Consider the following 13,309-nt stretch of genomic DNA (forward strand, 5'->3'; position numbering starts at 1 on the left):
TAATCGCGTAACCGGTTCGGGTATTCAGCTCGTCAATTTGTTTCAGTCGAAGCTTCAAGAAGGGATTTGCGTGATTTCAAATCCCCGGCGGTTGGATCGGAATCGCTTTTCGTGTTCGGATGTTGAGAATCCCCAATTTCGTGGCCACACAGAGTAGGGAGTAAGTAGCTGGGGGTCTGATTGCTTGCGAGGGCCTAGGGGAGCGCTGCGCCTCTTGGGCGTGCCGTGACGTATACGAAGCGTGCCAGTGAGGGACAGTTCTGGGTGCATATACGGAGTGTGCATAAGGATGGCGCTGCCAAATGCCTAACTGGGAAACCATGAAGTACGGCCGACTCTAGCTCTAGCAAGAGCTTGCGAACGAGCGCAAAATACTTTCTCCTGGCCTTTCACAGCCACAATGCCATACGCAGAGGGTAAAAACGTAGGCCAAGCTCCCAGACGAACTCCTTGCGCAAGGTGGAAATTAGGTGCTGAGCTGAGAAGAGCAACCCCGATGGCAGGTGCTAGCTCCGTCCCCAGTTCCCGGGAGTAAGCCAGGCTCCAACAAAAGAACAATTGACCAAGGCTTATTGAGCCATGCCATGGCGCCAGGCGTGGGGATCATCAACTGATCACTAATCGGAGTCACTGCTCGGACACGAGACAAAGTCACCGGCAAAATGAAAGGTGACATCGATGGTCGAGATTGGTTAATACCAAACTGATTTTTACTCTGTGCCATTGGGGCCATCAGTCACTTGATCAATCTATATTATTTGATTAACCAGCTGTTGCGAAGCACGACGGTCGCTATCACAAAGAACAACAACGAAACCTCGGGTGGGGGAGGTGGTGTGGATCTGCGGCGACAAGGCCTAACCCCGGCGAAAGCCGAGCCTTGCGACTTGCGACTGCTCCTTGTGACTCGCCGGTTCGTATAATGATCCAAATGAACGAGACATGGGTCCAGAGAAAGGGGGCTTGAGGCTGTCGCTTGGCAAGGCCCCTTCCATCATGAAGATTACAACGCTAACAATGAAACTGGCTGACTTGAGCCATCCAAGCTGGATTCATCTTGCGCTCCCCGTCTCCGTAATCCGTATCCGTGTCTGCAACTCATCTGTCAACACCCGAAAACATCCACGACTACTCACCTGTCTTTTATTCTTGGCAAGCGTATGCGTACCCAACGACTCATCGATCGAACGGCGATCGCCTCAGTTGCGCCCTGCTTTGAGCACGCACTTGCAACTTGCCACAAGTACTGCCGATACCATTTGTCCTTTGTGCGGCTGCCCTTGTACCCGCATTACAAGTACAAATCACTCCGTGAGTCCGCGGAATAGACAAACACCTGTCACTCCGTTTTCCTTCATTCCGTGTTGGGACATGGCGCAGAAGAGGCTGCATGCGCCCCATTGACTAGACTTTGCAATTCAGATTGTCAAACACAATTACTCCAGATCCCAAGCCTGGCTACCCCGTATAACCCAGAAAGGGCAAACCCCTGGGCAACGCGCGGACCGGGCGACGACACGAGTGTCCCAATAACGACTGAGCCTCAGCCTCGTGGATCGACATGATCTGGCCTGTGCTGATCGCATCATCTAGCCTGATTAAGTTTGATCTTGCGTCGATAGGATGCTGACAGCTGGTTGGCACTTGCTGATTGCTGCCTGTGCTTCTGAACTGCCACGGCTATGCAACCTACGACCACCAACGATCATCGACTTATCAAGTTATCATCTCCTGCAGCGTCGGCAGGGTCTAAGGCTGTGGAAGACAACTATGGCAGTGTCTCCACGCGTTGTGTGCCAAATCCGGCTATAGGTGTCTTTGTTGAGATAGTCCGCTCTGCAGCGGCCATTAGAACCATATGAGACGTACTTTCCATTTCTCAGGGCTGGGCGTTGGGCTTGCTGCCGCACTTGCTCAGGCGCCCCTCGAATGCATCAAGTCACTGGAAGCGCCGCAAAGGTGCTTTGCACGCCAATGTCCGAGCCCGAGGAAGATCCAGCTTTTCTGGTCATAGCAGTCGGAGTTCTTTCCAAACAAAACGTTCGTAATCCAGGCAATGTGGAACCAGATATGCAATTCGCGGCGGTTCGCAGCATTGACGGAGCCACTCTGCGGGACAACAGTTAGCATAAATGCAGTACCCTATGATTATACGCGCTCCTTGGCCACTCACGTAGACTAAATTCTCGGTAACCAAGCACATTGACTGTGCAATTGATTATTGAGCAGTGGTGTCGTGTTCCAATATGGTTGTGCCCGGGGCCTGTCCTCAGTTCCTGATCCAGGTTCAGACTCGCGAATCGGCAACCGCGACCCGCTATCTTACAATGTATGAGTTGAGAGCAATGAGAGGGTTAGGGCGAGGTTGTTGCTCTCGAATCATGATGGATTTCCTGAATATAAACTGGAAAGGGTTTGTTAGTCTTCCATACCGTCAATCCGGCTGCTCAAACGTTGTTTGTTGATGCTGGCGGAGTCGTTCTACTGGTAACGAGTAGACCGCCCTTATCTTGGTAAGATTGAGAGGTAGGTAAGGTAGCTTAAGGCCTGTGTGAACTCGACAGTGGGCAGCTCAATCTCCAACTTATGTCTGAAATTGTTGCTCTGGGGGACGGACCCTCGGGCTAGACGGCAGGTTCAATGTAGGACAGGTGTTTTGCAGGTAGACTGTTGTGGGCCATGGTTCAATATATGCGAGTTGAATTACTGGGAACATTCTGACCAGGGACCGGAGAGCAAGAAAGTGATAGAGACAAGCTGATAAAATCTTTAGCCGATGATCATCTTTTATCGGCATCGCGCATAAATTTGAAGACTGTAGATGTCTAACGCTTGTGCTTTACTAGAAATAAATACAAAGCCAACAGGATTGCCCCAACGTCTTAAGAGAAAAAGAGTAGATCTTCTAGCATCGCGCCCAATTACAGGACATAACTAGGCACTGTTAGCAGAGTTCATACAGTAGTGGGAACGCATGACTTACCTCCATGGGTGCTCCTCGTCACCGTACTGAATACCCTCAATCCAGTTCTTCATCTGGAGAGCAATTTCTCCAGCCTCTTCATTTTCCTTAAGCCCACAGTTGACCAGCTTGCCGCGGTAGCTGATTGTTCGCACAGGGCTGACAATGGCAGCCGTGCCAGATCCAAAGATTTCGAGCAATCTTCCCTCCTCGGCGGCCTCGGCAACCTCCGACATTCTGATCTTACGCTCTGAGACGTCCCAGCCCTTGGGGATGAGTCTCTCCCTGGCAAGTCCAAGAACGGAGTCTCTGGTGACGCCCTCGAGTATAGTTCCGTCAAGGTCGGCGGTCACTAGTTCCTTTTTGCCGGTCTCCTTGTTCTTCAGCGCAATGAAGAGGTTCATTGTACCGACCTCTGTGACGTACTCTTCTTCTCCGAAGAGCCATAGATTCTGCTGGAATCCTCGGGAAGCTGCCTCTAGCTGAGGAACAATGCAAGGAGCATAGTTTGCGCCTAGCTTCTTGTCCCCAACACCTCCAGGCCAGGCGCGTACGGCATAGTCCGTCGCCTCAAGTGAGATGGCCTTGAATCCGGTAGGGTAGTAAGGGCCCACAGGGCTCGCAATGACGAAAAGAAGAGCAGAGCCTGGTGGGCCGACGCCGAGTGTGCTCTGAGTACCGATCATCGTGGGTCGCAGGTAAAGTGAATATCCGCGGGCACTGGGATTATCTAGTTAGATTGCTTGGCTTGACGCAATATGTTCTAGACGGAAATGCATACTCAGGAATGAAACGGCTCTCAAGTTTGACGAATTCTCCAATCATCTTGGTGAGCTCTTCACCATCGAAGTTGGGCAGAGCAATACGTGTAGAAGACTTGTTTAGACGCTGCATGTTCTTATCAGGTCGAAACAATCGGATTTTCCCCTTGTCATCTCTGTATGCCTTCATACCTTCGAAACATTCGAAAGCATAATGGAACACACAGGCCGATGGGTCCAGCTGGAGTTTCTGGTAGGGAACAATCTGAGGAGTTTGCCAGCCATCTGTCGCAGTCCATTCCACGCTAAGCATGTGGTCTGAAGGAATATCAGCGCCGTACAGTCAGTGCAGCATATTTCCAGGCGCGTACCGGTAAATGTCTTTCCAAAGACGAGGTCCTTCGAGGGTAATAATTCTTTGGGTGTGGTTGTTTTTGTGATGGTGAGCTTCGAGGCGTCTAGACGAGCACCGTCAAAGGCAGCAGGCGTAGCAGAGAAACCTCGCTGCCATGACCGCTGAGCGCGAGCGCTCTGTGCACGAGGGGCGGCGAAACGAGGTAGGGCTCGCGGGCGAGCTAATTGATGGAGCAACTTCATGACTGCTGCAGTTTCAATGGCGTTGTTAGTCTAGATTCAAAGATAACTGACGGAGAAGAATTGGTGACAATGGGAAGGAAGCAGAACGAGCATTGGGGTAGTCGCGATTTAAAGCAAGCATGACTCCCCGGACTCTGATGACAACTCCGGAATTCGTCTCAAAATGAATTGACTCAATTGAGGTTTGTTAGGGGTATACATACCTCAGACCAATAAAATGACTCCTGAAGCTCAGCGGTAATTGGCGTGCGTCCCTTGAGTCACCACAGGGCGCGATAAAGATATGCCAATGCAAAGCGCCCTCCGCACATCCACAATTGACAGTCGGTTTGATCTCCGAAGTCGGCCTCGAGCGGATATCCGGCAGATCGGGGTAAGGCGGTGAGTCATGGAGCTTGGATAACGCCGATCTACTCCTTTCACGTGATATTAGGGTGCACGGAGACGGGTCAGTTTAGGCTGATGTCTTCAGATTATGGGACGACAAGGTGTCAAAGGAGCACATCGTGATTCTTGACAATTGACTTCGGAAACGACGAAATTATTGAAAGGCTTTGCTCCGCGACCCATCGCCTCTGGTCTCTTCACGATTGAGATACCGTGTTTTGTTGCTCCCCGCCGGCTCGCGACTCGCGTTAGCGTTTCGGCCATCGGAGGCATGCTGATTATCGCAACTGGACGGATCCGCAAATGTTAACGCATTAACAGATAGCTCCCGTGAGCTAGAATTGCTTCGAAATGATGTTTTCTTCGGCGCTCAAGTCGTTCAGCTCTAACATTACCGCGAACTACCAGGTTTCCCCGCATCCGACAGTGGTTTCCGGTCCTTGGAAGATACACGATGGAAAAAAGAAGTCTACCAATACGGCGGCGTCTATCTTTATTTTCGACAAGAAAGCTCTCGACCCTCGATCTAGTGGACTGGGTGGTCGGTCCGGCTCGTCGATCAAAAAGCTGCAGGAGGAAGTTGTCGAGCGCCTGAAGCGTGAAGCTGGGAATCTCGCCCGTCTGAGACACCCCTCTATCTTGCAGGTACTTGAGCCTGTTGAGGAATCTCGCAATGGGGGTCTCATGTTCGCGACAGAGAGAATTACGGCCTCCCTCGCCGGACTTTTGCAGGAGAAAGACTCGCAAGAACACGGCGGAAGGAGGTCAAGATATATGGTGGAAGAGCCGGACAGCTCCCGCAGGCGGAGAGATCTCGAGATTGATGAATTGGAGATTCAAAAGGGCCTGCTACAAGTTGCAAAGGGTCTTGAGTTTCTTCACGAGTCTGCGGGTCTAGTGCACGGCAATCTGAATCCGGAGGCTATCTTCATCAACGCCAAATCTGACTGGAAGATCTCTGGCCTAGGTTTTGCTGGTCCGTCAGACACTACCAATACCAAGTCTACTCTACCGCCACTTGCTCTGTCCGAGGTTCTATATCAAGACCCACGTCTTCCGCCATCCGTTCAGCTGAACTTGGACTACACTTCGCCTGACTTTGCTCTGGACTCCAACGTCAACCCATCCGCCGACCTGTTTTCCCTAGGGCTGATAATCATAGCTCTCTATAACTCCCCTCATACCTCTCCTCTGAAGTCGCACGGTAGCCTGGATACCTTCAAGCGGTTGCTCACTTCTCCCTCCTCGACTCCATCGCAAAGCAACAATTTTCTTTGCTCAGGCTCGATTCCAAAGGACGTTCTTGCACATGTTTTACCTCGGCTAATAACTAGGAGAGCCGCACAGCGCCTCACTGCTCGCGAGTTTCAGCAGTCTCAATATTTCGATAATATACTAGTGTCAACCATCCGGTTTCTGGAATCGCTACCAGCCAAGAACCCAAATGAGAAAGCACAGTTCATGCGCGGCCTGCAACGTGTACTCCCAGAATTTCCTGTTTCTGTGTTGGAAAGGAAGCTGTTGGGAGCATTGCTTGACGAGGTAAAAGACCGTGAGCTTCTCTCTCTCATATTGCAGAATGTCTTTGCAATCTTGCAGCGTATTCCTAATGCGCGTCGTGTACTCTCTGAGAGGGTGATCCCTCAACTCAAAGAGGTTTTCCCAGTAGGCAAAGGTGCTTCGCAGGAACGGGATTCAAAGAAGGATGCGGGGCTTATGGTTGTCCTCGAAAATATGAGTGTTATTGCTGAGAACTGCTCTGGAAAAGAGTTCAAGGATGGTAAGCTTTTTTCTAACATACATAACTTTAACTAACTCTGTAGACATCTTACCCATGATCCGCCTCGGACTCGACTCTCCTACCCATACCCTGGTCGATGCCGCTATCCAATGCCTGCCTGTCATCCTTCCTGTTCTTGATTTCAGCACAGTGAAGAACGAAGTATTTCCTCCGATTGCGTCCACATTCAGCCGCACGAATAGCCTTCACATCAAAGTATGCTGTTTGGAAGCATTTACTGTACTTTGTGGTGGTTCTGTCGACCAGGGAAACGAGATTGAGGACGATTTGACAGGTGTAGTTGAGAAGAACAAACCACAACCTGCAAAGTCGTCTATACTCGACAAGTACACCATACAGGAAAAGCTCGTTCCCTCTCTGAAGGCGATTAAAACGAAGGAACCAGCTGTCATGATGGCAGCATTGGGCGTGTTTCAGCAGATTCGCACAATTGCAGACTCTGATTTCCTCGCGTTGGAAGTCCTTCCTGTTCTATGGAGCTTCAGTCTTGGCCCTCTTCTTGACTTGAAACAATTCGGCGAGTTTATGACTCTCATCAAGAGCATATCCTCAAAGGTTGAGCGCGAGCAGATGAAGAAACTTCAAGAGCTGTCTTCAGGAGATGCCTCTGGTTTCCGAAATGGAACGGCAACGTCTGCGAAAGGCGCGAGTACCCTTGCACAGTCAGAGACGGAATCCACGAGGGATAATTTCGAGCGCCTGGTTCTTGGGCGAGGCGCTGCTGCCGCAAATGACCAGTCAAACGATATATGGGGTGACCTAGTCTCGGATACGCCGCCTTTACAATCTTCTACTCCGCAGCCAACATTCCCTTGGTCTTCAACTGCTGCGGGCTCTGTTAGTAGGCAATCCAGCCTGGCTACGCGCTCAATTACTCCTGATCTCAACCTGAACTTATTCCCATCCTTGGCGCCTTCTGCGCCACAATCATCCTCGACGGCAACAACACCCTTCCCGTCTCTACAGTCATCTGTCGCAAATCCTTGGAACAAACCGAGCATCCCCAGCCAGCCAACGGGGAATAGTCCCTCTCTAGCGACACTGGCCAGTGTGAATGTCCCCAGCGCCTCTTCGGCCCGCAACAACTTTCAGACAACGCCAGATTACTCTGCATTCTCGATACTGCCTCCGCCATCTACGCAATCACTCTCCGCATTTACGGCTACCACTTCACCCTCAATGAGTGGTTCCACTGGACAGGTCTCTCCGTTTAGCAACGGCACAATGCAGCCGCAACAAGCACCTCAAAAACAAGGGCTCGACAAATACCAGAGCTTGATATAACGACAAACATATGATTGAGCCCTACATCTAGCTCCGATCCTTTTCTTCTTTTTCTTTCTCTGCACATCTTCGACCAGATTTCAGCCTTTCTTCAACGGGCCTAGTATATACATGTAGATGATCGCATGATTCCCATCCATAGCCTGATATAGTCTGATTCTTTGATAAAACGCGAAAGGTTCAATGTCCTATCTACAGAAGTCATTGAACGCTGTGCATGCTATAATTCTCAATCGAGATAGCTTTGCCCAGACTCTATCATTGCTATGTGTGTCTACTCTGTAGAATGTAGATCAGACCAGCATGAACATGGCGTCCCCACATATGCCAAGCAACCCTAGCGTTAAAGCTCAGGTCGAGAATCTGACGTAGTCACGTAGGTCGTGTTAGGCATTACTCTCAGCTACACGAGAGGTGGCATTGATGTTCCCTCTTTGTAGAGGGGTATGCAGGCGCTTGCCCTCCGCCCTCCACCGCCCCTCTGCACACCTCCAACCCCCTCCCTCTCCTCGCCGACTTCCTTTCACTCTCACACCTCTTCAACGAACTGCTTCTACCACAACTACCATGGAAGCTAACGTCAGACAACATTACCTCGCTGATTCGCCGCCGAATGTGGTTCGTCTGGAGGTTAAGCACCACTTTGATAACCTCAAAGACAAGAACCTCCGGAAATATGCCCACTACATTAGCCGGTTCGTTCTCCATTCCTGGTCTCTTGCTCGATGCTAACCCTTTTTTCTACTCTAGAGCCGCATTTGAAGGCACTCGCGTGACTCTCCGTCAAGTTTCGCCCGAATCTGAGCCGATCTATGACCTTATTCTCGCACTTTATCGAGCCTGTGATGGAAGCTGGCCCGAACTCGCTCAGAAGACAAATGTCAGCGAAGAGAACCTCCGCTTCTTCCTAGAATACTCCGCCCAATTCCTTGGAAACTGCGGTAACTACAAGGGTTTCGGTGACTCCAAGTTCATTCCCCGACTGCCCGTCGATGCTCTGGAGGCTTTGGCTTCGGCCACGCCCGAGACAAAAGCCGCATTCCAGAAAGCCAACACAACTGGAGGAGGTATCTATGAGACGGCTGAGCAATCTCTAATGCACCTTGGCTATCCCGAAGCCGGACACGTGACTTCGTACTACCCTGACTCGCCGACTATCACCAAAGACGAGATTACAGCTATCGGGGATTTCTTCGAGCAAAAGGGAATGCCCTTGGAGAACACCAGACTCCGAAAGACTACCACGGGAGATTTCGAGCTCCTACTAGCATCTGGCGTGGACAATCCTCCGGCCAGAGATCGAGACTTGGGAGATGCCGATTCTTTTGATTTGAGTGGAAAGTTGAAGGGGAAGAAAGTGTTCCTTTTGTTTGGCGACCATAAAGAAGAGATGGCGAAGATTGCGCACAGTGCCAAGCAGGCGGGTCTCCACGCCGCAAATGATATTCAAAAGAAAATGCTAGATGCCTACGCCCTATCTTTCGGTGCTGGTTCCATCGAGGCGATCAAAGAAAGTCAACGACTTTGGGTGAAGGATCAGAAGCCAGTCTTAGAGACAAACCTTGGATTCGTCGAGACATACAGGGATCCTCACGGAGTAAGGGGGGAGTGGGAGGGTTTCGTTGCTCTGGTACGTTGTACAGAAATGGTCAATCTGTCCAGCTAACAGTGTTAGGTAAACTTGGAGCGGACTCGCGCTTTCGGAAAACTCGTCGACAGCGCAGAGAGTATGATCCCCAAATTGCCTTGGGGCGACGACTTCGAGAAGGACAAGTTTCTCAGTCCCGATTTCACGTCTCTGGAAGTCCTGAGCTTCCAGTCTTCTGGCATCCCCGCCGGTATCAACTTACCCAACTATGATGATATTCGTCAGAACCTAGGATTCAAGAACGTCTCTCTCGGGAACGTACTGTCAGCCAAGGCGCCAAACGAGCCCATCCCGTTCATCCCAGAGGCGGATCAAGAAGTCTACCGCCGCTGCCGTGATCCTGCATTCGAGGTTCAGGTTGGTATCCATGAGCTTCTCGGACACGGTACTGGCAAGTTACTCCAAGAGACTGCTCCGGGTGAATATAACTTTGATATATCCAACCCTCCAATTAGTCCAGTGACCGGCAATCCCGTGTCGACTTGGTACAAACCAGGGCAAACCTGGAGCTCCGTCTTTGGAGCCATTGCATCCTCTTATGAAGAATGCCGTGCTGAATGTGTTGCCATGGTACTTGGCTGCGACTTTAGTATCCTCAAGATCTTTGGCTTTGGAGACGGCAAGGAGGATATCACGAATGAGGCTGGTGATGTTCTGTTTGCTGCATACTTGCAAATGGCTCGGGCTGGTCTGGTCGCTTTGGAATTCTGGGACCCCAAGACCGAGAAATGGGGCCAGGCGCACATGCAAGCTCGGTACAGCATTCTCCGCACCTTCCTCGACGCCGGTGACGATTTCGTCAAACTCGCTTATACCAAGGAGAACTTGTCTGACCTTGAGATCAAACTGGACCGCTCCAAAATCCTAAGCCATGGACGTCCAGCTGTTGAGAAATACCTGCAGAAACTGCATGTCTACAAGAGCACGGCCGATGTCGAGGCAGGTAAAGCACTTTACGATGACATAACCTCCGTTGATGAATGGTGGGGCACTAAAGTCCGTGATATCGTCTTGAAGAACAAGATCCCGCGCAAGGTCTTTGTGCAAGGAAACACTATCCTAGAGGGCGACGAGGTCATATTAAAGGAGTATGAGCCGACGCTTGAGGGCATCATTCAGAGCTTTGCTGAACGCAATGTCTAATATGTACCAACCCTCATAATACACAAACATACCAGAATACCTTTTTGCAGGAGAAACATGCTTCGGATCCACCTCTAGACCTCATTGTAGATGTGATAGCGCTAGTCCTTATCGGGTGTAAGTCACGTGTCAATAGCCCGTGCTTCTCAAAGCACGAGGATAGAACTGGCCCTTGATTAATCTAAATGTAATCTATCGCATGATATTTTCATGTGCCCCAGGCGTGGCTAGTAGGTTGTTTTCCATTCAGGAGATATCTGTAGTCGTGGTAGCATCTCGTCGCTGGCACACCGAGCGAGCTAGCTCCAGCTGGAGCGTTGGCCGCCAATGACCCTAAGCGCTCCCTGCCATCCTCTCCTCTCCTCTTTTCATTGCCCTTGCCTCCCAGCTGCTACTTCTCAAGCCAGACAATATCTCAGTCTTTACCTTCAATTTTCTCGATTTAAACAAATTGGTTCCACCAAACAGCTGCCCTTTAGCTCTTCATGTGCAGACAATCCTAGAGAACCGGTGGGCTCCTGATCGACAAGGATAGCGAGAGTCTGGATCAACTCCGATCAACAGGACGACCTTCCAGTCGACGTCGACACCCCTCCCTTGACCAATTCGCGAACATCACGACCATCGCTTGAACCTGAATTTCGACGCCTTGTCGTGGTCACCGGATTCTCGTGGCTCGCCTCCCACGGCGCGGCCGCCTCACCACCTCGACCTCACGGAACCCGTGGGGGAAGACGACTCTTTCTATACCGCACCGCCGCCGCACTCTCCTTGCTCCGAGGCTTCCTCCTCTAGCTTCGCCTCCTCGTGTCCTCCTCCGTTCTCGTCGCTCGTTTTTAGTTCAACTAGTGATTCCAACCGCCCAGAGCCTTCGGCCTTCGAATCGGGAAGCGCTTCTCCCCCAGCCTTCGCTCCTCTAGCTTCCGACGGCGATCCTTTAGAACCCGAGCCATCATCGGCGCTAGCTGCGGAAACAAAGTCGTCTTTCTCGCGAGATTCGAAAGGAGACCAGAACTCTGACGAAGGAGAACCTCCTCCTCCTTATACTGAAGGCGACAGTCCTATCGATTCATTCACGTACGTGATGGCGGCGACAGGAAGCGCGTCGAGTATCATTACTCAGGTACAACAGACAGGAGGGCCTCCAATCAATACGCTTGGTGGTATGTCATCCAACAATCACGATTTGCTATATGAATTCTAACGGGAGGTCGTCTAGATGTCGGCGGCGACGAGCATATCACTCTTGATCTTCGGTAAGGTGCTAACATACGTATGCGATCTTCCAATCTAATGTCCTCGCAGAGGAACTCGGTTTACGCTGTCGCGCGACGAGTTATTGACTCTTCCGGAGTTTGTCCTTCTATCGCTCTTTCCGAATGGCTTACTTCCGGATGGGCATATGAGTGGTTTCTATGAAGGCGATGTATACCCTGTCGATGTAAGTGATTAGCTGTTCCTCGCTGTCTGTATTTGTGAAATACAAGGCTAATGGGCATATTCCTTAAGTATGATCCAGCATCTCTCCAGTACATGCTAGACTTCTTCCGCTCTGTCGCTCAGTCCATTCCGTCATCGCCCTCTGCCTCACCGGATCTTGATGTGGCCCCCGACTCCATGCAAGGCTCTACAAGAGATATGCTTCAGGATCGAGCCGGTATAATCGTTCTACGAGAAGATCTCGACTTCTACGTGATACCTCCACGGCAAGATATTGATCATGGAGAGATGATGGATGTCAAACGATCCGCCGCGAAGGCTCTTCTGAGACAAGATGGCATCTTCTCAGGGCTGAGGAAAAGTGACGAACCTGGTTCTACGGAGCAACATCTCATTGAGATGCTCACCGCAGGGTAAGTTGTCTCAAAGATCATGAACTAGACAACAACTAACTCAAAGATAGTGGATTTGACCGAGAAGACCACTGGGGTCACCGTGCCCCGGAGCCCAACAAGGCTGTAATTTGCAGTCTTGCGCTGGCCAAGCTTCGGACCGACATTCGAGGTGACTTGGCCAGCAACAATGTTGGAATGGCCCAAAAGCTTCTTCTGTTTTGGCGGAAACCAGCACGACGATGCTGGTGGGAGGGCGTGGAAGTGGACAACGTTGAAGGCGTTGAAGGTAAAGTCAAAATTTGGATCCGCAGGGTCTGGACCCTCGAGATGGTAAGTGATCATGATTTGAGATCTTGTTGCAGTGCTAACGTACTTCCAGAGCGTAATTGGGCTCCGATAGTCTTGATGACTCGCCCTGAAAAGATTGCTTTTCTTTTGTTTTGTTCTGTTATACCAGCAACCGCCGCATCTTACTCTGTCGCATCCCGATGCATCAAACATATTACGATCAGCACTTTGTACCTTGTTGCTTGAAACCGCTTTTCGCGGAGTTACGATATCCCCTAGCTCTTTGAGTCTATACCTGCAGACCAGTTACCTGGCGTCTGCGAATCTTGGTGATTCCGCAACCCGTTTTATAGTGCTTACTCGCCGGCTGGCCTATGCATTTTGTTTCTATACTTGCCTGCCCTCTATATCTAACTTCAACCTGCCTTTCTATAGTTTGCCGTCTACAATTGTGAGGTATAATTCTCTAGCGAGCTTCGTAACAAAAAAAAAACCATAAACATAGTCCTCAGCAAAGAATAACATGAATATCACCCATGTTTGTTGGTGATTGATTGGAAGGATGTGATATATCACGTGACTCTGCCACTGGAATGGGGCTAG

At 50.6% G+C, this 13,309-nt stretch overlaps 3 protein-coding genes across 3 annotated transcripts; 2 read left to right on the forward strand and 1 right to left on the reverse strand.

The window, feature by feature from the left end:
- Positions 1-2,692: 2,692 nt before the first annotated feature.
- BDV17DRAFT_261318 (branched-chain amino acid aminotransferase, cytosolic) lies at positions 2,693-4,363 on the reverse strand. Its single transcript, XM_073757643.1, has 4 exons — positions 4,095-4,363; positions 3,744-4,041; positions 2,984-3,682; positions 2,693-2,934 (listed from the first exon to the last, which is right to left on the reverse strand). The coding sequence occupies exons 1-4, from the start codon at positions 4,318-4,320 to the stop codon at positions 2,922-2,924; spliced, it is 1,236 nt and encodes a 411-aa protein (XP_073616430.1). The 5' UTR covers positions 4,321-4,363; the 3' UTR covers positions 2,693-2,921.
- Positions 4,364-4,682: 319 nt separating this feature from the next.
- BDV17DRAFT_261320 (putative protein kinase Scy1) lies at positions 4,683-8,069 on the forward strand. Its single transcript, XM_073757644.1, has 3 exons — positions 4,683-4,976; positions 5,029-6,487; positions 6,531-8,069. The coding sequence occupies exons 2-3, from the start codon at positions 5,059-5,061 to the stop codon at positions 7,790-7,792; spliced, it is 2,691 nt and encodes an 896-aa protein (XP_073616431.1). The 5' UTR covers positions 4,683-4,976; positions 5,029-5,058; the 3' UTR covers positions 7,793-8,069.
- A 290-nt stretch (positions 8,070-8,359) lies between these two features.
- Positions 8,360-13,228, forward strand: BDV17DRAFT_298039 (dipeptidyl peptidase 3; the record flags this gene model as incomplete). The annotated part of the gene is made up of 10 exons (XM_073763611.1): positions 8,360-8,487; positions 8,543-9,422; positions 9,468-10,577; positions 11,087-11,165; positions 11,318-11,746; positions 11,803-11,839; positions 11,889-12,024; positions 12,093-12,436; positions 12,487-12,748; positions 12,798-13,228. 10 exons carry the CDS (start codon positions 8,360-8,362, stop codon positions 12,816-12,818), a joined length of 3,426 nt encoding a protein of 1,141 aa, XP_073616432.1. The 3' UTR covers positions 12,819-13,228.
- Positions 13,229-13,309: the final 81 nt, after the last annotated feature.

This window comes from Aspergillus undulatus (assembly GCF_047715775.1).
Source record: "Aspergillus undulatus strain CBS 261.88 unplaced genomic scaffold BDV17scaffold_19, whole genome shotgun sequence".
NCBI lineage: Eukaryota > Fungi > Ascomycota > Eurotiomycetes > Eurotiales > Aspergillaceae > Aspergillus > Aspergillus undulatus.